The following is a 22,964-nucleotide window of genomic DNA, read 5'->3' as shown; positions in this document are numbered from 1 at the left end:
AAGTCATGTCCTTTTTTCTCTTTGATTCCTTACTACTTATGGAAGCATGTTATAGATCTTTTCTGAAATGATTTTAATCCAGTAAAGGATAATGAAGTACAACCTAAAGTACAAACTTATGACACAAAGTTTTAAGTTTTAACCTTGTTATCTTTTGGAGTTTGGAGTTACTTTTGGAGTTACTTATAATTGATTAATTGAACATATGATTTCAAGACATATGGGACAAAGGCAGATAAAAACTTAAAAGTCTGCATCAAAATAAGAAGTTGGCTACGTGGAACCTTTCTCTACTAATTCATTTGATCAACAACTCATTTGCAACCTCTATTGTCTTTGAAAATTACTTGAAATACTTTGTTAGCTTTTATTTGGGCTCTTTGTATTTACTGGATTTGGGGCACTGTCAATTACTATCCCCATCATGAATGAATTTAAAGAATGAAATAAAGGAACTCTTATGACAAGTTTTTAAAGCTCATTATCATGAGCTTCCAATCTAGCCTTTAACTTTATTAGAAGTAGCTTTGTTGTGAAAGAGACAGAAAGGATCTAGACAGGAGCACGTAGAAGTCAACTTCAGAAAGTCTAAAGGAAAGACAAAATCAATATCTCTGATTATGACACTTTAAATTCTCTTTCTATGTAATTTCAAAAGTATGGGATTAAACTACTAGAGTTTAAAGTGAAGAGGTACTGCTGAAATGGTGGAAAGTGTTTATATGATCTATCCCCAGTAGATCTTCTTTCTAAAAGGTTTATTAAATTCCTCATCTGTTTATGTAGTGACCATTTAGAAAACCATTGATGTCATATCAAGTCAAGTCATAGAAAGCAATTCTTTAGCTCAGAATTGTTTCCACAGTTCTTTGTATTGATTCAGCATGCCTGAGCAGAAAAACCTAAGCAGAAGACAGAGCCAAGATGGGAGAATACAGAGAACAAACTCAGATGTTGTCTTCCAACATTTCCCCTAAACAACTCTATCATAGAATGCCTTTTATCACATTTTGGAGCAGCAGAGCCAACACAATGTTAGAATGAGACATTTTTTCCAAGCCTAAAACCACTTAGGAGATCAATAGGAAAAGTATGTGACAATGGAAGTTTTGCCTGCCATTGAGTGTAGCAGCAAAGCCAACAGTGTGTCTTGGAAATGACCTACAACAGAAGTAGGTGCTTGAGGAGCTCTCAGCCCAGTGATAATAGGGAGGGGCCAGACAGGTGACTCTTTACTGGTACTGGGTGCACTGAGACTGATTGGCACCTCTATCGACCATATACAGTTCTGGATCTCAGTTCCAAAGTACAAAGGATATTGGCCACAAGAGAAATAGGGGTCCTGTTCCCAGTTCTTTGGCAAAGAGGAAGGGTAGCACTTGTGACTGCAGAGACCAAGGCACCCTTTCTGAGTAGAGACCACAGAGCAGACCAGAAGAGCTACAATCACATCTCTTCCAGATCATATCACTTTGGAAACATACTCCAGAGCAAAGGGCAAGTTAGAATGAAGTCTACATGGATGAACATTAAAATTAGTCAATGATATCAATGATTTCTTAAAATAAATGAAAGGGAAAGAAAAGAGGGAGGCATTGCAAGAAGGGGTAATGGAGAGGTAAATAGGAAAATTTTCACACGTAACAGATGGCATGTAAGGAAGATTTTTACCCTGGGAGGAGGGGAAGGGTCCAGTCAAGGGCAATGTTTGGACTTGGTTAGGTGTAGGAAATCTATCTTGATCAATTAAGTAGTGGAGAAAGGCATAAGTGATGGGGGGGAGGGCAATGGAATGCAAAAAGGAAGAGCAGAGAGGCAGTGATCAAAAATAAAACAGACTTTTGACGAGGGAAAAGATGAAAAGAGAGGTCTTATAAAATGGAAGTATGCAATTAATAACTGTTAATGTGAATATGAATGGCATGAGCCCATCTATAAAATAGAAGAATGGATTAGACACTAGAATCCAGAAATAAATTGTTAAGACATACACTTAAAAAAAGACAGATTTAAAGGTCTAGAGCAGAATTAATTATACTTCAGCTGAAGTTAAAGAAGGGCAGTGGTAGAAATAATGATTTTAGACAAAGCAAAAGCAGACTCAAAGAGAGAAACAAGATTAGATTTTGTTAAAAAAAATGCCTTAGACAATGAAGTATCAAAATTTTTGATGAAGAATCAAAATTTCTAAAGGCCTTATTTCGCAAATATCTAAGGAATGGAGCAAAATTTACAAAATTTACAAATCAATGTTAGAGAAATTCAAAAACAATTCTGAGGTACCATCTCTCATGTCTCAGAAATGGTAAATGGTGATGGGGATGTGGAAAAACAGGTACATTCATGTAGTGTTGTTGAAGTTGTGAAGTAGTTGAACCAAAATAGAGAAAAATCTGCAAATATGACAAAAGGCCTATCAAGGGTATGTGTACTTCATTTGACCCAGCAATATCACAAGCCTGTACCTAAAAGTGATCCAAGAAAACAGAAAAAGAACTCCAAGTATAAAAATATAGCAACTTGTATGGGTGGGGTTAAAGAATGGGAAAATGAGAGAATGCTCATCAATTGGGGAGTGACTAAATTATTTGTGGCATATGATTATGACATGGGATACTATTTTAATATAAGAAATGATAAACGGGCAGGTGATTTCAGAAAGATATGGCAAGACTATATGAACTGATCCAAAGTGAAGTGAGAAGATAATGGGATCATTGTGACAGTAATAGCCATATAACAGTTATCTATGAAAAATTTAGCTACTCTCAATGATAAAATGATCCAAAAGAAATTCTAAAGGATTTATGATGAAAAGATTCTATTCATCTCTAGAGAGAGTGAACTCTGAAAAGTATTTAAATAACTTCTTTTTTTAAAAAATGGCCAAAATGGAAATATTTATTGCATTTCTTCATATGTGTAATAGAAAATAGCTTAATTGTACTCTCAGTGGATACAAGAAAAAGATTTAATTTGGAACTCAAAATTTCAAAAGAGAAAGCTAAATATCTAAAAAAAAATTTAAATGCATGAACATGAACAGATCCAATAAAGGAGGAAAGCAGAGAACTGTGCTTCTTAATGAAGCTTTCCCCTCAAACTCCTTTAAACAGAAATAGGAAATCCCCAGATAAAATACTTAAGGGGAAATTTAAAATAATTGCAGAGTCATTTTTTTTCAGCTCAATACAGGGACCTAATCAGGACAAGATACACATTATTCAGTTCCTAAAAAAAAAGAGCATGTAACAGGGAGAAATTGTAAACCAGGTTAAGAAAGTGTCCAAGGAGCCACAACTGTGACCACTGTGAACTGGGAATTTTTGTAAGAGATCCCCCAACTCTAGCATACATTACAACTATGGCCAGAATGAAAAATGTCTTATGACTTCAAATGTAATCCCAAGGAGGAAGCACATTAAGAAATGCCACAGCAATATAGCTCATATCTAAGGGGCACACTAGCATCTCAATTCCACTTCCATCCTTGCTTGAAGACTGGAAGTATAAGAGTAGAAAACAGACTGAAAGAAGTCTGCAGTTATATAACTCTGAATTAGCAGAGCATACAGAAGGCTAAAAGTGATTGGGGCCAGGAGCACTCTATGGTATCCAGAGCAGGAAGAGACAGACCTTAGACCAGAAAGCCAGTAATTAGTTATCCTTAAATCAGACTACTTTAGGCCTATTGAAAGCATGTAGTTCCTCAACCTGACCATTCCTGGGATCCTGAATGAACACAATACAGTTAAACTCAAAGTGAACACAGTCTAACCCTGATATTAAGACCAAAGTCATCAAAAAGGATGGAAGAATAAGTAAAAGAATCTCACCATAGAAAACTTGTTTTCTTGGCCCCAAATAATGTCTTGATTGTATCTCACAATCTTTTAAGTTCCTTCCTTGCCTCAAACAGGGACAACGAATTCCTGTAAATGGTAGAAAAGTTTCTTGACCAGTCCCATCCTTCAAAATAGCATATTTCCTATTACAGTCTGGTAGTGTTACTCACCACAAATGCCCTTGTGCTATGTAGGAATGATCATATGGTAGAGATAGTTTATGGAAGTGAAATATATGAAATATAGGTTCCTATCTATTAAATGCTTAAGAGAGAACATTGTGGATTGAGGAATTGTGATTTCATTGATTAGAGGACCTCTCAGACTGAGGAAATCCCCTTGATGAATGAACTTGGGGAATCTCCCACCCAATTTATAAGAAAGGTCTGATGCTCAGGATATGTTCAGGAAGCAAGTGTACATCATACAGAGGGAACTCATATTTTAACTTATGTCTTCATTAAAAGAAGCTTTGTCCTGAAGACAGAAACGTGTTTTGGAGAGGGTCATTTATAGAAGTAGTGAGTAGATTTTGTTGCAAACATGGTCAATGGCATGTGATATAGAACATAATAGTTTGAGATTTTTCTCCTCATAATAAACATTATTTTATGAAATAAATTATCATGTACCATGTAAACCATTTTCTTTCTGACCACCTTTGTTGCTCTAGAATATTAATCCCATTCTGTGTCTTAAAAATCTCAAAACTTAACCACTCATTGACAATAGTGAGGTCTGATAGAAGAAAAAAAATACCCTTTTTTATTGAATGTAGATTTAAAAGATTTTTTTTCTATTCCAGGGATGACAATGGTGGAAATATCCCCCCAAATGATATTTTTTATCAATCGGGTTGATGACCCTGGTGAGTTGAATAAAATTATTTCTGTTTTTCAAGATTTCACAGCATAATGTTTTGTAGGAGACTTAGATGAGCCAGGAAAAACCCAAACTCTTCATTATGACTCTCTACATGGAAAATAAAGGTGCTGGAGAACTGAGACTCCATTTTTACTCATTTTTAGTTTTTCAACATGCCTAATTTTATACACACACACACACACACACATATTAATAATGGTAATGGGTTACTTAGTGAAGACAAAAGTTTTATATTTCAAACCATTTATGTTTTGGAAATTATATCTGATTGACATGCTACTTATGATCATTGACAAGAAATGCTTTCTGTTGATATTGATTCTGTTCTGGTAGGGGGAAAAAACTACCACATCAATATGATGAACAAGAAGTATGCAACATTCCTCCCTTCATTCATCCAATCAACAACACTAAAAAAAACAACAAAAAATATTGTTTTAGAAAATTCCCTAACATTTCAAAGGATTCTACATATCTTAGTGGTTCACATTTAAATTATTTATCATTGTAGATGAAACTATTACCATCTATGTGAAAGATGTAAAGAAGCAAATAAATAAGGGAGGAAGAGAGAATACTATTATACAGGAAAGTATTCATGATCAACATGTATGGTGAGTTTTTATGTTTATATCTTGACTAGATTGTTAGCTTTGAAATATGGATCTTTAAATAAGTGTACAGATTTCTCAAGAAAATTTCATTTCCAAGAAAATACTACTTGTAAATAAATCATACTAAGGGAAAAACCCCTTAAAAATATGGAAATATCAAAGAGCATTTAAAACAGGATGGTTGGTCAATGCTAGAAAACTAGAAATGGCCCTTAACTTTCATGAACATCTAATTTTTTAAAATAATTTGACAATATGGGTCTCTAAATGCTAATATGCTAAGACTAAGGCCTTAGATACTGTCAAAGAAATCAGAGATTATTTCTCTTTCTTTTCTGGGTAGTGTTATTTCCAAAATACTTTGAGTTTAAAGAGAATGCATAATCCCCATGTCAAAGTGCACTGATTAGGCCCATTGGGTCTTCTCAAAGAAGGCTTAGATTGAATTATATTCCTGGAATTATCCTGCTTATACAAAATGAATATGAAAAGTTGTTTGTTTGTTTGTTTTTTAACAGGATGTTGGATTGTTATAACATGCAATCGGAGGGTAGGGAAAATATTTGTTAAAAAAAAAAAAATATTAAGCTCTGAAAAACAGTAATCACTTCCAGAATAAATGGAAGATTATAGATGATAGATCTCTATGTAAAGATTTTGCTATATCAAACCACCAAGCATGTGCTTTGAGAAAAGTGTATCTTATAAAATTATAATATATTGACAAAAGTTCATATAATCCAGAATGTAAAGATTCTTAATTTATTCATTTGTTTAAGGCATACCCAACTCTTTATGACACCATTTTTGTTGTGTTGTCTGTGACAAAGCTAGTGGAGTAGCTTGCCCTTGCCTTTTCCTGCTCATTGTACAGAGGCAAATAGAATTAAGTGTCTTGCCCAGGATAATGTCTGATGCCCGATGCTGGAGTCGACCTCAGGTCTTCCTGATTCCAGGCCCAGAACATTCTCCACAGGGCCATCTAGCCAGCCTCACATAAAAGTAGACAACTTCAACATAACTGTGATCAAATATGCTAAATATGTGTTCATGCTTAAGACATATTTCTGTACTCTTTCAAAGAAAATATACTTCTGTCTAATTTATTTCAGTTAAAATCCAATAATTTATGTTTGAGATGTTCAGTTTTCCATTTTCATATGGGAACGAGAATTTATTTTAGACAAATTCACTTAGCCTCAAGATACCATTTTCTGCATTGTTTCCCTTTGACAAACTCATGAAAATGATTTAACCACAAGATCATTTTTTAAAGACAAATTCTGCCCAGTCCCATCATTCAAAATATTTTTAACATGTATTTGAAATTTGAGGTTCTTTGTCATGACAAGGGGAGAAATCAATGTCATTTGACCATACATGAATGATCATGTTGCAGGGATGCACTATCAAGTAGAATTATGGTTCTAAACCAGCAGATTCCACAAAGAGTTAGGTTTGGTCAGCAAGCAGATTGCCCTGTCATAACAAGAGACAATGGTTTGGGTTGGCAAGTGAGCTTGCATTGATAGGAAGATATCTTGGCGTCTTCCACCCAAAATATAATAATTAAGGTCAATCAGCATTCACATATGGTAAGAGCAGGACTCTACCAGGCACTTCTTGATTCATAAAGGGCAACAATTTTAATCCCTGGATGCCTTTGAGTGAATCATTTAATTTTTAAGGACTTCAGTTTTCTCATGAGTACAATTGGGCTGTTGGTATGGATGGCCATTTTCTTTCTGAACTTCCCTCTAGCTTTTTCCTGTTCCATGACAAAAAAATGTAGTTTCATATTTCTTGACAGTGTGAGATCTGATTGATAGTATAAGCAACCCTTTCTCTCAGTTCTCATGCTCTATTTTGGAGTAAGTTCTCTACCTCATTGATTTCTTTGAAGTTCTAAAATTTCCAGTTAAGACTTCCAATAATCACACATATGAAAGTAAGGAATGAATGTAGAGGGAAACTGGAAATATTATTTAGGTTGAGAAATTTGAAATATTTATTTTAATGATATAGACTGACTCTTCCACAATAAACTGGATTCCTTTGCAAAGGACCTTCATGAAGTGATAGAAAAGATGCTGTTGGAAATAACATTATGACATATCTAAAATTTTAAAAATTGGACTTATATTGAAATATTTTCCTTTGTATTTCAGGAAAAACAACAATGAAAATATTCTCCCAAACATGGAAAAGAATGGTACCTATCATGTGCACAAGCCCAGTGAGTTGATTAAAATTATCTTCATAATTGTAATTTCATAATGTCTTTGGAACAAAGTTGTTATTCAAGCACACGTCAGTGAAATTCTTCTAAATGTCAGTAAAACCTTGAGTAAGTTTTGAAGTTGAAAGAATATGAAGAAGTCTTCTCACTAATGAATGATAATTACACTGAGTTTTCAACTTATGAGTATTTTACAAGAATCATCCATTTACTGGAACCATCCAAAGACTACCCTAGTTCCATTGCAATAGAGTCAGTTCCAGCTGCTGACGTGAAACTTGTTGCTACACAATGTTTTATTCAAACTAGTGGCCAAAATTCCCACTATCAATGTTACTAATTCTACAATTCAATTTCTATATGAAATAATTTAAATGATGTCCACCAATTTATTGTATAGTTATAGTCTCCAATACACTAAAGTCTTAGAGCACTTTTACGGTAGTTGGTTTAGTTCTATTTGCCCCTTTATGGCAGATGAAGAAACCAAGACAGACAAGGTTAAGTGATTTGTATCACAGAGAACAGGTAGTGTCTGAGGCCAGATGTAGATTTAGGTCATCCTGACTTTAAGCTTGGGGGCTCTATACCACTAGTACCCAGCTGCTCTAAATGGAAGATCCTTGAGAATGAAAGCTGTGATCCTTATTCATCTTCAATTTTTTAGCATGCCTGATTAAGTAGATGGTTTCTTCCTATCAACTATAGGGATGACAATGAAAGTTTACACTTTTAACCCATTAACACTTTTGAAATTACCTCTAATTGGCCTCCTATTTGTCATTATTTATAGGCAATCTTTTGCATTAATGTTTTCTTTTAGTTAAAGTCAACATTGCATGAGTGTAAGGGACTTGAAATGTGGAAATTACTTCACTAATTTATATAATCAACAGCTCTTAAAAAAAAAAAAAAAAACTATTACCTCAAGGAACTGCCTGACATTTCCAAGTATCCCAAATAACTTGGCATTTCATGTTGTAATTCTTTATCATTGTAGATGAACCCGAGGGATGTAGTACCATGGAGTTGAATGATAAAGTAAACCAATCAAACTCTGAGCAAATTGAGAAGATGATTTCAGAGAAAGGTGGGGGTGATCAGCAGGCCTGGTGAGTTGTACTTCAGCTTATATTTTTGGAACATCTAACTTTGAAAACAGTCATTTAAACAAGTATAAAAATGTCTTAAATAAAAAACAACTGAAAGAAAATATTACCTGAAAAACTCAAAAGGTCAAAAATGTGTTTAGCATTAGATGAAAATAAAACAAAACTTCCATGGCCATCCATTTTGACATGGTCTGAACCAATGGGTGTTTACATTTTGATAAATAACAAGGCCTTAACTATTATCAGTTACTCCATGGAAGTTCATTGTTGTGGATAGTTATTTTCAAAATCCTTTGGGTTTGAAAAGAATAACCATGTTGTTGATTGGCCAAATTGAGTCTTGCCATGGAAGGCTTAGGAGATCTTTGTGGTTTGAATTAAGCTCCTGAACCAGCACCTGAGTCAAAAAGACACTGAACAGCTATAACATATCTCTTAACTACTGGGTATTCCCAGGTAATTCCTAGATAACCATCTGCTTAGGGAAGAGTATCTTAAGAAGTGAGAATATATTGACAAAGTTTCATATAATTCATGTTATAGCTATTCACAAGAAGCCAACCTCAACAAAAATAAGATCAAACAGCACTACCTATATGTTCATATTCAAGAAATGTTTGAATTCCTTCAACAAAAATAAGAGCAAATTTGCTCAAATATTCACAAAACTAAGAAAAAAGTATTTTCCCATGTAAATTCTGTATTGAAAGAACTTCAGTTTTCTATTTCTAAATGGATGAAGAGAGATAATTATTTTAGATGAGTTCACTCAGGCTCAAGGAAACATTTCTAGATCATCCCTCCACTATTCATCATAGCTCCTTCCTTGTCTCAGTGAGGCTTGGGATTGAAAGGTGTACAAGGCAAATACTTCAAGTGATATAAAAATGCTCAGCCCAACTAAGGTGGTTCCTCACAGTATAATGACAATTGATTTTTATGAGTCAGATCAATATCTGCAATAATGTTGCTCTAGTATGGTCTGTGGAAATAGAATATGATTCAATCTGAACAATGCCCCCAAATTAAAAACAAAACAAAACAAAACTTGGGAAGTATGGAAATACAAGACAGCTACATAAAATTAAATATATGCTTTAAGTACAGAAATTTAAAACAATTCTTGGAGTCATACAGACTGAGTCTTAACAGATTTCCTTTGAGTAGGACTTTGCTGATGTGCTAAAGAATAAAGAAGGTCCTATTTACAAATAATCTTTTGTCATATTCATCATTATAAAAATTAGATTTACATTAAAAATGTTTTATTTTTCTATTTCAGCAATGCCAATATTAGCATTGAAAGCTTTGGGAAACACCAAACATGTAAGGATAATTATCCAGGTGAGTTTATTAAAATTATATATTCACATTAGCAAATTTTATGGTGTGTATAGTCATTAAAGGCTTGTTAAGATTCAACTATAGCATAATGAAACTCTTATCTCTGTAGGAAATTTTAAAGGTGAAAAAATTTGAAGAAGTCTGTTCATAAATCAGGAACAAATCACAGTAAAGTCTTCAACTTAATATTCTTCATTCACACCAAAACATCCAAAGGCCACCTTCATCTCTTAGCATTAAATCTTTCTCTGAAAAAGTTCACCTCTGAAGGTGAGGCCTTGTGTCTATGAACTCATTTATCCAAATCAGTGGCCAAGTGGATCATCATTCAAATTTATATTTTCAACCATTCCATGAACTCATGTTCTGCTACAATACTAATGTCATAAGCAGATATTAACAGACTTGACAGAAAAAAATATTAACTATAACACTCTCTAAAAGAAAATGGAAACAGTTTGAGAACAAAGGCTATGTTATTACTCATCTTTGATTCTTTATCATGCCTTCTCAAGTAGATGCTTTTAACCCATATTGCCTTTGGGTTTCCAAGTAATGATGAGAGAAGTTTTAGATTTCACACCATTTTTGCTTCAGAAATTTGTAAGTAAACCTTTTTAGGTTTGTGGTGTTTTTTTTTTAGTATAAAGGGAGAACTGAACCAGAGTAAGTAACTCCCAACAGTGGAACATTAGCCCACTAATGCATCCAAGCAACAATCTTTTTTAGTAAATTATTTCCTTAGGGAACTCCTTGAGTTTGTCTTGAGTGTTCTGAGTGATTTGGCAGTTCTGATAGGAACTCTTTATCATTGTAGCTGAAAATGATGAAGAGTTGAAATTGGGAATGAACAAGAAGAAAGGAGCAGGTGATAATTATGGATGGTAAGCTTCTAATTTGATCCAGACCTTCACTAAATTTAGCTTTGAATATTGTCATGTTAGTAAGAATTCAAATGTCTCAGGCAAAAACAATGTATCTGAAAGTAAGTATCCCTTGTAAATAAGTAACAAATCAGTCAAAATATAGGCAATATGCAAATATGCACCTTACATTTGAAAAGGAATGAACAAAGTTGTAAAGTTGGCAATCCAATTTCCAATGATTTTTGCAATGGGAATGTATATGTTGTTCATTTATAAGGTTTTAGCCACTGTCAGTCCCTTCATGGGATCTCATTGTTTTGGGTAGTGTTATTTCTGTAGTTCTTTCAGTCCAGAGAGATTATTTAATAGCCATGAAATTGGTCTTTGCCATAGAAGGCTTAAAAAATGCTGGGATTGAATTGTATGCTTGAACCAGCACCCAACTCAAGAAATTGACCAAAGATGACATATATTTACCTAAGGGGTATTCCAGGCACTACAGCACACCTGCATTAAAAAGGATTCCTTATACAATTCCAAGGTATTGAAGAAAGATGAATATAATTTATATTGTAAATATCTATATCTATGCACATAGATATAGGTATATATACATAAAGACTCAAGGAGAAAATCTCAATACAGCACGATCAAATTCTCATTATTCCAAATCCATTTTTAGGAAACACACGTGAATTTGTTTGGAGAATATTAACTTCTAAGACAAAACACAATTTCCCAAGAAAGCTCTTTGATAATTGAAGAACCTTCAGTTTTCTATTTTTATGGCTCACTGAATTGATATTAGATGAAATATTTGGACTCAAGGAAACATTTTAGAATTGCCCCTGCTCTAGTCCTCTTGAGTTTCTTCAACTTCACTCTGGCTTAAGATAAAGCATGAGGTATAACTTTAAATTCCCAGGAACATGACTCAAAATATGTGTATAAATTATTTTTAACTTGAGGTGGTTTCCTCCAATAAAATGACCATTTTCTGGGATGGGAGTGGGGGGATTCATTGTCATTTGACCAGATCACAATGAGCAGATTGTAGTAATGAACTATTGCAGCACATTGTTCTGACAAATTTCCCCAACAAGGAATAGCTTCCAGCACAGAAAAAGTAGAAATGACTACTCAATCAGAAGATAGTCACATGTCAGAAAAATGATAGATTGGGATAGGAAGTCAATTGGCATTGAGAATGAAGACCTCCCAGAAGAAATACCTTCTAATAATCAAATTCAATGTCTTCTCCCCATTGTATAGGTATAGATGGTGAGTATTCAGGACAATGAAATAAATTCAGTGGTAAATTTACAAGCAGACATTGCAGTGGAATCCACAAAATTCATTAGTCAAGAGACATTGTTTCTACTTCTTAGAAGAATCTACATGAATCACTTAAATTTGGGAAGCTTCATTTTTTTTTCAAAAGGTTAATGAAGGTGTCAGACTTTCTGGCTATATATTTTGACCTGCAAAATTAATAATATTCTCTGTCTCAAAATCCAGCTCTCTTTGCTTTCTAAACCCACACTCATGACCTTGTGAGATCTGACAATAAAAGTAATCTTTTTCATTGTTTCCCATGATTTGTTTTATTTTAAATGATACTTCTATGTCTTTTAATCCCTTGTTTAATTACTTGGATTTCTAAATGTCCTAATCAGGTGGGACTATATCCACACACTGACTTAACTTTTCACCAATAAGATGCAACTATGAATAGAAATTAAATATATGATATAAAAACAGAATTTTCAAATAACTTTTGAAATATCAATTGATTCTCCCAAAATCCAATAGATTCCTTTGCAAAGACGCTCTCTGAGGTGAAAGAGCAATTATAAAAATAATCATTTTTACTCAAGTCATGGCCTATTTAAAATATTTAAAATTACAATTATATTGAGAACATATTACCTTTATATTCTAGTGATTGCAGTGATGATATTGGTCAGATGACTATGGAAAACAATGAGATCACCCACAAGAATGACTCAAGTGAGTTAAAAGGTTTTTTTTTATAATTTTAGACTTCATAATTTATAGTCTCAATAATTTTAGGATTCAATTAAAATTCAATGAGACACTAACAAATAGTCACAAATCTAGAGGGAATTTTGAAATTGACAGACTGTTCAGAAATTGTCAAGAACTCCCCATGTGTAAATGAATCATTTCTAAACAGTGAGTTTCCAACTTATGAACAGTTATCAAGAAATATCCATTCCCTGAAACGTTTAAAGTCTACTCTACTACTATGTCAGCAGTGTCCATTCTCATGGCCAAACTGAGTCTTCCTGTTAGGCTAATCTTCATCCAATCATTGTCTAAAACTGCCAGATGTTTGTAGCTCCTTTTTTCAAGCTTCTGTTTCAATATGGAATAATTACCAAGAATACTCTTTTTTAAAGTATTTGTGCTCCAAGGATTCATTGTTGACTGAGAGGACGATAAATTAGTCATGAAATTCTATGAATTATAACAGTATATTAAGAAAATAAGTCACTTCAGATCATGTCTGTTTCCAATTCTTATCAGATTCTTTACTATGGCTAATTACATAGTTTTAAGTCAAATTGACTATGGGTTTAGCAAATAAGGACGTCAAAATTTTAAATTTCAGCCCTGTTTTTCTTTCTCTCCCTTTTTACCTGCATCTTCCTCAAAAATCTTTTTTTCCCTTCTAACTACTGCCTCCCTTCATCTGCCTTCCCATTTATTAACCACCTCCTCTATTTTCTTCCTATTCTGCTTCCCAAATGAGAAAGATAGGTTTCTCTATCCAACTGCCTTTGCATTTATATATGTGTATATCTATGTATATTTATGAATTTATCTGTGTTTGTATTCTGTCTTTAACCAATTTGAGGAAAATGAAGTTTAAGCATTGTCCACCATTCCCCTCACAATAATTTTCTCATCCACTATTAAAATTCTTTCTTCCAAAAGATTTATTATTACTTTGATGAGGCAATTGGGGCTAAGTGACTTGATATTAGGGTCACACAGCCAGGAAGTGTTAAGTATTTGAGACCAGATTTGTATTCAGGTCCTCCTGATTGCAGGTCTGATGCTCTATCCACTGCACCACCTAGCTGCCCTATCCATAAGGTTTAGCGAAATTGTTTTCTTCATTCTTTCTCTTACTTTCCTCTTCTCCCATATTTCTCTTTCTTGTTTAATTTATTTTTTGGAAAGCATCTGAACAAAAGCTTGATCATAAGTATATAAGAATTTTAAAGTAAAGAAATTATATTTTGTAAGAAAAGCTATTTAATTAGAATTTATTTTTTCAATTATAAAAAGGCTAAAATTATAAGTATATCCTATATAGCTATAGAGACTCCTTGTAATTCTGAGTTACATTATTAGGATTCTTATAAGGTACTAAATCACTGGAATGGATAGAGACAATAATTATCTAATTTAACATGGTTCAGTATGATTGATCTGATCCTACAAGGAGATGTTAAGGGCTAGAACTTGAAACAAGGTACTGAGCATAATTGAGGGGACAATGGTTAAATCTAATTTAGCATTGATTTAATCCTACAACAAATAATGGCTTCCTAGTCATGTAATGATTCATATGCTCAGTGTGCAGCATATAAGCAAGAATCTCTCAAGGTCAAGGAGAAGACTTCAGGAGGACTTCAGGAGAGGACTTTGGGAGATTGAGAGTCAGGGTTCAGTCAAGGAGATTCACAAGTCTGGCAGAACAAAGAAAGACAGAGAAGTGGTGGCAGGCAATCCTGTGGAGAACACTGAAACCAAGATCCAGAAGGCCTCCAGAAAACTAGTCGAGCCCCAAGTGAAGGAGATAAGATTTGGAAAGAGACAGTAAAGGATTTGGATTCCTGGCCGCATTTGTGATTATTGAACTGAACTGAAACTAAGGCTGCCTCCAGAAGCTCTCCAAGAAATCTGCTCCCAAAGAATGATAATATTTTAGAGAAAAGAACATCACATTTTGGCGCCTGAACGTGGGACCAAGAACCTTCATCTGTGACCCAGAAATTAGGGTGAGTACAACAAGGAAACTTTGTTAAAGAGCTAAAGTAGAATTTCAGCTGAAATGGGGCAGATGTTTAGAAAACAGCCTGCTTTTCCAGTTCAAGGAAAATGTGTGTAAACTTGGTCAACTGATAAAAAAAAATCCAGGTTTAATTGTAACCTGGGAGGAGATCACTGAACTTTTAAAAACTGCAGAGTACACATCTCCTTGGTTCTCTAAGGAAAAAGAATTTAATCTAGACAAGTGGAAATTAGTAGGAGAGCAACTAGGTGAATACTACAATTCCAATCCAAACTCAATTTCCAAAGATACACTTCATATATACAATTTAATACAAGTGGCTTTTAAAAATTATATAAGTGTTAGACTAAGGAAAAAGAAGAAAGAGCAGGAGGGGGAGAATCCAACTAAACTAGGTGAAAAGGATTAAGAATCAGATAAGAATTCACAGCAGGAGAAATTGGATCATTTCCAATCCCCTGACTTACCTCCCTCAATTAACCCTTCATGGGTGGAGGGAGAAGGAGGAGGGGGAGAGGCAGTAACACAATCAGAACCACCTATTAAGCAGTCTATGACAAGATTAGAAAAATATACCTGATTTTATAGTTGAATACTGTGTGATTGAAGAGCTTAGCTCTTCAGGTCAAAAAAGATACACTCTTTTTGATTTGGATAAAATTAAGGATTTGAAAAAGGGTTGTACTCTTTATGGGGCTACATCATCTTAATAGTAAGATGTTACTAGATAATTTGGCTTATGAAATCATAACCCCAAGTGATTGGAAATCCATAGCAAGGACATGTTTAGAACCTGGATAAAACTTCTTGTGGTTTTGAGTATCATGAATTATGTAGGATTCAAGCCAGATGCAATAGGCAAACAGGAGTAAATGTACAATTCACTTTTGACTAACTAGCAGGTGAAGGTCAGTATGGAGAGAATTCAACAGATTTATTATCCCATAACAGTGTATGAGCAAATTTCTAAGGCTGGAATAAAAGCTTGGGGTTCCCTACCCAGAGAGAAAGATCAAGGGGAAGCCTTCACAAAAATAGAGCAAGGTCCCAATGAACCCTTTGCAGATTTTGTGGGACATTTGCAAGCAGCTGTAACAAGAACCATTGGAGAAAATGCAGCCTCAGAAATAATGACCAGACATCTGGCTATGGAAAATGCCAATGAGTTTTGCAGAAGAATTATATGGGGACTACACAAAGATGCTCTTTTAGAGGAGATTATAAGATGCTGTGCTACAGTAGGCAAAAATGCTTATTACATCCAGACCATGCTGAACATGGAAAGACAGGGTCCCTCTTGGCAAGGGACTTCTAGAGAAAATTGCCAATGTTTTCAGTGTGGAAAGATTGGACATCTGAGAGCCCAGTGTAGACATGGAGATAGAGTGAGAAGACAGGCTGAGAGAAGACCTAAAACCCTATGTCCAAAATGCTACAAGGGTTTCCACTGGGCCTCAGAATGTAGATTGACCCAGGGAAATGAGAAGCAGAGCCCAGCTCCAAGATATTAATCAAAAGAGAGGTGTGGCATGATGGCAGCTGAATTTACACCCAGAAAGTCTTTAGAAAGTCAGGACTCTGATGTAATCAAACAGCAGAAAAGGAATCACATGGCAAAAAGGGGGATTACCTGATCAATCAGCCAAAAAGCAATCAGATAGCAGAAAGGGATTGCAATTGGGGAGAATACAGCTCTTTTAAACCAACAGGGCAGTGTCCAGTGCAAACAGCTCCAATGTAATTGCCAGATGATGAGGAGAAATTTAGAAAGTGGTAAATAGAAGGCAATTAGATAGGTTAACTTCCTGGGAGAGAGGGTTTGCTTGTATTTTTACAGACAGAGAAGGAAACAGATGGAGAAGGAAACAAATGAGTGGCAATGAGAGAAACAGAAAAGGAGAAAAACCTCAAAACAAAGGAGAAGATCTAAGAAACATCTAACACTGAAAGAGCATGGCTGATAAGGAGACTGTTGTAGGACTTGAAAACCAGCAGGAATCACTGGATTCCCTGAGAAGAAAAATTGTTGATGAGACTATTGCAGGACTTCAAAACTTGAAGGAATTATTGGATTCCTGGCACATGAACTAATGGACAATGGATTCCTTTTGGACTATTTCTAGGATTTATGAATATGTATAATTCCTTATGTGTTATGTTACTATGTACTTATGTAATTTATGTAATTATGTGTAATACCTCCCATATTGATGGATTTATGTATACCTGTTTCAAGTGAGCCCCTTCAGAAACCCACTAATCTGATTTGATTTCTTATTTCCTTTGGTGTTTTCATCTCCCTGAGAAATCAGGGAGGGTGTGACCACCTCCTTTTTATGTTTTCACTTCTTTTTTGAGCAGTCAGGGAAGGAGTGATCACCTTCTTTTTTGGGCAAAAAGTCAGGGAGGTCATGACAACCTTATCTTCTAAATCAAAAGAAAGGGGGAAACCTTCTTACAAGGTGCTAAGTCATTGGAATGGTTAGAGACAATAATTATCTAATTTAGCATGGTTCAGTATGATTGATCTGATCCTACAAGGAGATGTTATGGGCCAGAACTTGAAACAAGGTACTGAGACAATGGTTAAGTCTAATTTAGCATTGATTTAATCCTACAACAAATAATGGCTTCCTAGTCATGTAATGATTGGTGTGCACTCAGTGTTCAGCATATAAGCAAGAAGCTCTCAGAGCCAAAGAGGACTTCGGGAGATTCAGAGTCAGGATTCAGTCAAGGAGATTCACAAGGTGGCCAGAACAAAGGAAGAGAGAGAAGTGGTGGCAGGCTGTCCTGTGGAGAACACTGAAACCAAGATCTGGAAGGCCTCCAGAAAACTAGTCAAGCCCCAAGTGAAGGAGATAAGATTTGGAAAGAGACAGTAAAGGATTTGGACTCCTGGCTGCATTTGGGGGGTTATTGAACTAAACTGAAAAGAAAGGTTGCCTCCAGAAGCTCCCCAGAGATCTGCTTCCAGAGAATGATTATAATATAGAGAAAAGAACATTACATTACATGACAAAATTTTCTCTAGTTACATAGACTATCTTCCCATAAAGACAATGAAATGGTTGAACCTTCTTGAATCCCTCATGATTTTTCTTTCTTGTTTATTTTTATGCTTCTCTTAAGTATTCTGTCTAAATGTCAGATTGTATATTATTTATTCTCTGACTTTTTCATCAAAACTGCTTTTGAGACTCCTTTATTTCATTAAATATCCATTTTCCTTAGATGGATTACACTCATTTTTGCTAGTTAACTTACTCTTGGGAGTATTCCAAGCTTCTATGCTTTCAAATTCAAAGCCTACTACTACTTTGACAGGGAAAATGCTAAATTTTGTGTGATCTTCACTATGGATTCATTATTTTTTTTCTTTCTAGCAACTTATACTCTTTTCTCTTGAATTGCCAGCTCTGGAATTTGGTGATAATATTTTGGACTTTCCATTATGGGATTTTTAAAGGATTTTATCTTTCCATTTTGATTTTGTCTTCTGGACCTAAGATATCAAGACAGATTTTCTTTAAAAATTTTTAAAAATATGATGATTCAGTTATTTCTGTTCATCATAGCTTTCAGGTAGTCTAATAATTAATTTTGTGTATTGAATAAGTAGGCAATTGGGGTTAAGTAACTTTTCTAGAGTTACACAACTAGTTAGTGTTTGAAGCCTGATTTAAATTCATGTCTTCCTGACTCCAGGGTTCATTCTCTATCCCCTCCCCTCTATCTGTCCTGCAATAATAAACTGATCTTCTCTCATTCTATTTTATAGGGTAGTTGTTGTATCAATGTAAATTATTTTACATTATCTATTTTTCACTATTTTGATTTTTTTTATGACTGCTTGATTTCTCATGGAATCATTACCTTCCACTGACCTAATTCTACTTTTAAAAGATTAAAACCTTCAGTGAGATTTTGTGCCTCTCTTCCCATTTGGCCATTTTTGCTTTTTAGGGAATTCTTTTCTCTAACAAATTTGTATGCCTCTTTGACCATTTGGCCAATTTTTTTTCAGGATTTTTTTTTTTTGATCCATATAACAAACTCTTAATTTTTTTCATTTTATTTTTTCCATCACTCTTACTGTTTTTCTCAGTTTTCCCTCTATCAGTCTGATCTTTATTGAGCTCTGCCAAGAATATGAATGGGGCTCTTTTTCAGTTTCTTTTGTTTTCCTTGAGGCTTTGCTTGTACCTCTTTTTCATGTTTTCGTTCTAATTTTGTCACCATAGTGACTTATCAGCAGCTTCTTCTTTTTTGTGATTTGCCAATTTTTATGTTAAAGATGGGTTATGTTCCTGGGATGTGGTGGAGACACTTTATCAAGCTTCAGGCATTGTCACATTGTTTTTGAAGCTAGCTTTTTAGGGAGCTGTACATTTTTCAGTACTTCAAATGTGGTTTTGATGCAAAGAGAACTGTCACTCCTCTCCTAGCTTGTGCTCTGCTCCTTACATGGGAAGTGTCCCAATTTCCCTGCTGCTCCAAGGGCCAGAGCTTCACTCAAATTAGGAATTGTTACTAGGGTATCTCTTCCCCTGCAAATGCAAGTGCTAGGGCTCTTCTCTATCCTATTATATATATATATTATATATATATATAGTATATATCTATACTATTGGGACTGTGTATGATCAATATAACAGGATCCTGTACCTAGTACTAATTCAGGATCCCCTTTAATCCCTTTCTGATTGACTGAGTCCATTACAATTTCTGGACTGAGAGTTCCTGAAACTGTAGTAGCAGCTGCTCCTGCTGCCACTGCCTCCAAGGCTCACTTCCAATGGGTGCACTTTGGGTCAGGCCTTAATTCTGTGTCACAGACTTCTCCTACTTGGTCTTAGTTGTCTTCTGCTAGAAAAGTGTTTCATCCCAAACTTTTAGAGCTTCTGCTACTCCAGAATTTTGAATCAAGATGTTATTAAAAAAAAAAAAATTTGGAGAGGAATGTTGGGAGACTTTAGCTGGTTTCCTATTTCCATTTTGCCTTCTTAGCTCTATCTCCCTTTGAGTTTATATTCATGATAATTATTAACATTTTATTCTACTACTGTTTTTGCTTTGGAAAAAGCATATCTTTGCATCAGAATATTCTGATATGGAAGATATCAGAAAACAGATAAAGATATGGAACTCCCAGCGTGGGACCTTCCTGTACTAATTCACTCAACAACTCTTTAGAAACCTATTGTTTTAGGGAAGAGACTCATATTCCTAAGTGCTCTAAATTCCTTAGAAGTTCTTCTTCGAACTCTTTTTTTTTTTTATCATTGTAGATAAACCTGATGTTATCATCACAAATGTACAAATTGATATTAAACTAACAACAAGTGACAATATAATGATGTGGAATAATGTAGGTCACCATCAGGCATGGTAAGCTTATACTTTATTCTATTTGTTCATTATAAGAAATTAAGAATGTGTGCAAATTTAGGAATAGATGTTGCTGTAAAGGGGACCATAATATATAACATCTCTGCCCTTCTACTTTTTAAGGGTTTGAAATGATGGACATTTCTTCTTATAGTAAACAATTATAAGGTCTTTACTATTGTCATTTACTCCCTGGGTATAATAGTTTGAAGTGGAATTGTAGAAAGTCTCCTCTTCTCCCTGAATTACTGATGGGCTCTTATTCTCTTTTTGATAATGAGCTAGTTACAATGATTATTGGTGCTTCTGTTTAGCCTTAATTATAATGTAGTCACGAAGATCAGATGTTTTTTCTCTGACAATATTTACAATTCTAAAACACTGTTAAGATTTAATTTCTTTAAAAAAAGTAATTCCACCACATATTTATATATGCTATATTTTATTGCACTTCATATTTGTTCTTTTGAGCAGCAAATGCTCTTTTGTGTGCTATCTTTCTATTGTCAATTTCTCTGAATTTCCAAAAGGCCCAATTAGTTTTGGTAAAACCCAGAAACTTATATTTTATGTCTAAAATCTCTCATATATCCAAAATATAAATATTAAAAAATATAAAAAGACAATGTCAAACTTAGTTACTTATTAGTTCTGAAAGATAAAAGATTCTTGAAAAGAGTTAGAATGAGTTTGCTTCAATTTTATTGATTCATCTTCCAAGACCCTCAATCATGTAGAAAGTTTTGTGACAAAGTTGTTTTTTATCAAAATTGCATATACACACATTTGATATTTCATAAGTATTTATATTTTAAAATTCTTCTTATTCAAGGGAGGTCAACATGTACAAGATCGCAGAAAACAAAGATGATTCTTCTAGTGATAGTGGGGGTAAGGTTTTTTAAGCTGTATTTTTATATTTGATGATCTTATCAAATGTTGTGGTCATTGCAAGAATGTAGAGATTCAGCCCTATTAGTGAACTAGATTCTTATCCTTAGCAGGTTACATAGCAAATTTTTCAGTCTGACATGCTTTAAGGATCTCTTTTAAACTAATCATTCTTATCTATGCTGAGTCTCTAACTTGGTGATATTTAAAAGGACTAATCCATTTATCAGAACATTCAATGACTATTTTTGTTCACCACTACCAGTAGAATTATTCCCTCCCGTTTCTACAAGGGTTGTACTACACAATTTTTTTTCTGCACCCCCATTCAATAACCAAGTTCCTAACAGCCAAAACTATCATCAGTAAAACTCCCATTTTCATCTTTTATAGGTAGTACTTGAGTATCCAATGATACAATGAACACTTCTGTTCAACTACAATAGATATTGAGGAGATGATTTCTGTGGCTATTCAAAAAATTTTATACTATTAATCAATCAGAATGTTAGTTACTTGACCACAAAACCCTGTATCTATATCCTTTTTCAACTTTGCTTGTGTAGTACCACTGGTGATAGTATGGATATTTTCTTCTTGTTTAATGAATAAATGTTAATTTAATGGTGGAAATAACTGATTTATAAAGAAACAATAATGGTGTTAGATTTTATCCCATTTTTTCCTTTAGATATTTTCATGTAACTGATTTATCAGGGAAGTGGATAAAACTTTCTTTCTAATAGATGGAGAAAGATTATACAAATTTATTTCTGCATCAGTGTAAGGAATTTACACTTCAAAACTACTCAGCTGATTCATCATAGCAACCTAGGATGTTGAAGATTTGTCTGATACTTTTGTATTATCATTTGAATACTTTGTGTGTATCCATTTGAACTCTCTGTGTTTGTAGATGAAGGAGGGATATGGTTCACAGCACCTGCAACTGATCCAGAAGATGAGAACCTCCTACCAACTTTTTTTGATGAAGAAATACCAACATATTTTGGATGGTTAGCTTCTATCTTTGCCTATCACTATATTAAAATTAGTTTTGTAGTAAGCATCAAGAAACTTTCAATAGATCTCTTTTGGAAAATGCACAGAGAGTTCTAATGAAAAATAATCCAGCAAAAATGATAAAAGTCAAACACATAGGGTATAAAAAGTATTTAAAATTATTGCCTCAAAAATGCCAGTAGAGTGAATCATCTCCACATTACTTTTATTAAAAAGTTTTGCTACATTTATTATATGTATTATATGTATATGTATTTATATACATTTATTGATACATAGACACTTTCAGTCACTCCTCAGAAGCTCTTCAGATTGTTCAATGTGGAATTGTTTTCAAAGTCTGTTTATATTTATTGAGAATAAGCAAAATCCACAGCAATGAATCTACTAATTAATACTGTAACCAAGTAAAAAGAGTTTATGGGACAATTAGGGTTTAATTCTACTTTTGATATAGGATGCAATTCAAGAATTAATTGACCAGAGAATACACAACTCTACCTACAAAGTTTTACTATAAAACATCACTAACCATATGTTTAGAGAAAGAGACAGTTATGAAATCCAAAATTTTGAAATATTCTCATTTTTATAAGAAGCCATCAGTTACCATACTCAACAAAAATACTAACAAATTTTATTTATTACATGTCCAAAATTAAGAAACACTTCTGAATTCCTTCAAAAAGAAAGTAAATATTCTCTG

The 22,964-nt window shown here is 34.1% G+C and overlaps 1 protein-coding gene across 1 annotated transcript in view; it reads left to right on the top strand.

Annotated features, from left to right (window-relative positions):
- The window catches only part of LOC141559512 (uncharacterized), a 33,502-nt gene that overhangs the window by 1,715 nt on the left and 8,823 nt on the right, over positions 1-22,964 (top strand). Inside the window, exons 2-11 of the mRNA XM_074297366.1 lie at positions 4,651-4,713; positions 5,242-5,344; positions 7,513-7,580; positions 8,584-8,695; positions 9,978-10,039; positions 10,857-10,923; positions 12,848-12,915; positions 20,245-20,344; positions 21,177-21,235; positions 22,152-22,251. Coding sequence (XP_074153467.1) covers positions 4,653-4,713; positions 5,242-5,344; positions 7,513-7,580; positions 8,584-8,695; positions 9,978-10,039; positions 10,857-10,923; positions 12,848-12,915; positions 20,245-20,344; positions 21,177-21,235; positions 22,152-22,251 — 800 coding nt within the window. The 5' untranslated portion in view covers positions 4,651-4,652. The remainder of the gene's footprint in view (positions 1-4,650; positions 4,714-5,241; positions 5,345-7,512; positions 7,581-8,583; positions 8,696-9,977; positions 10,040-10,856; positions 10,924-12,847; positions 12,916-20,244; positions 20,345-21,176; positions 21,236-22,151; positions 22,252-22,964) is intronic.

Source organism: Sminthopsis crassicaudata, chromosome 3, assembly GCF_048593235.1.
Source record: "Sminthopsis crassicaudata isolate SCR6 chromosome 3, ASM4859323v1, whole genome shotgun sequence".
Lineage (NCBI taxonomy): Eukaryota > Metazoa > Chordata > Mammalia > Dasyuromorphia > Dasyuridae > Sminthopsis > Sminthopsis crassicaudata.
Note: the sequence above shows the minus strand (reverse complement) of the source record. Positions and strands in the feature narration are given on the sequence as shown.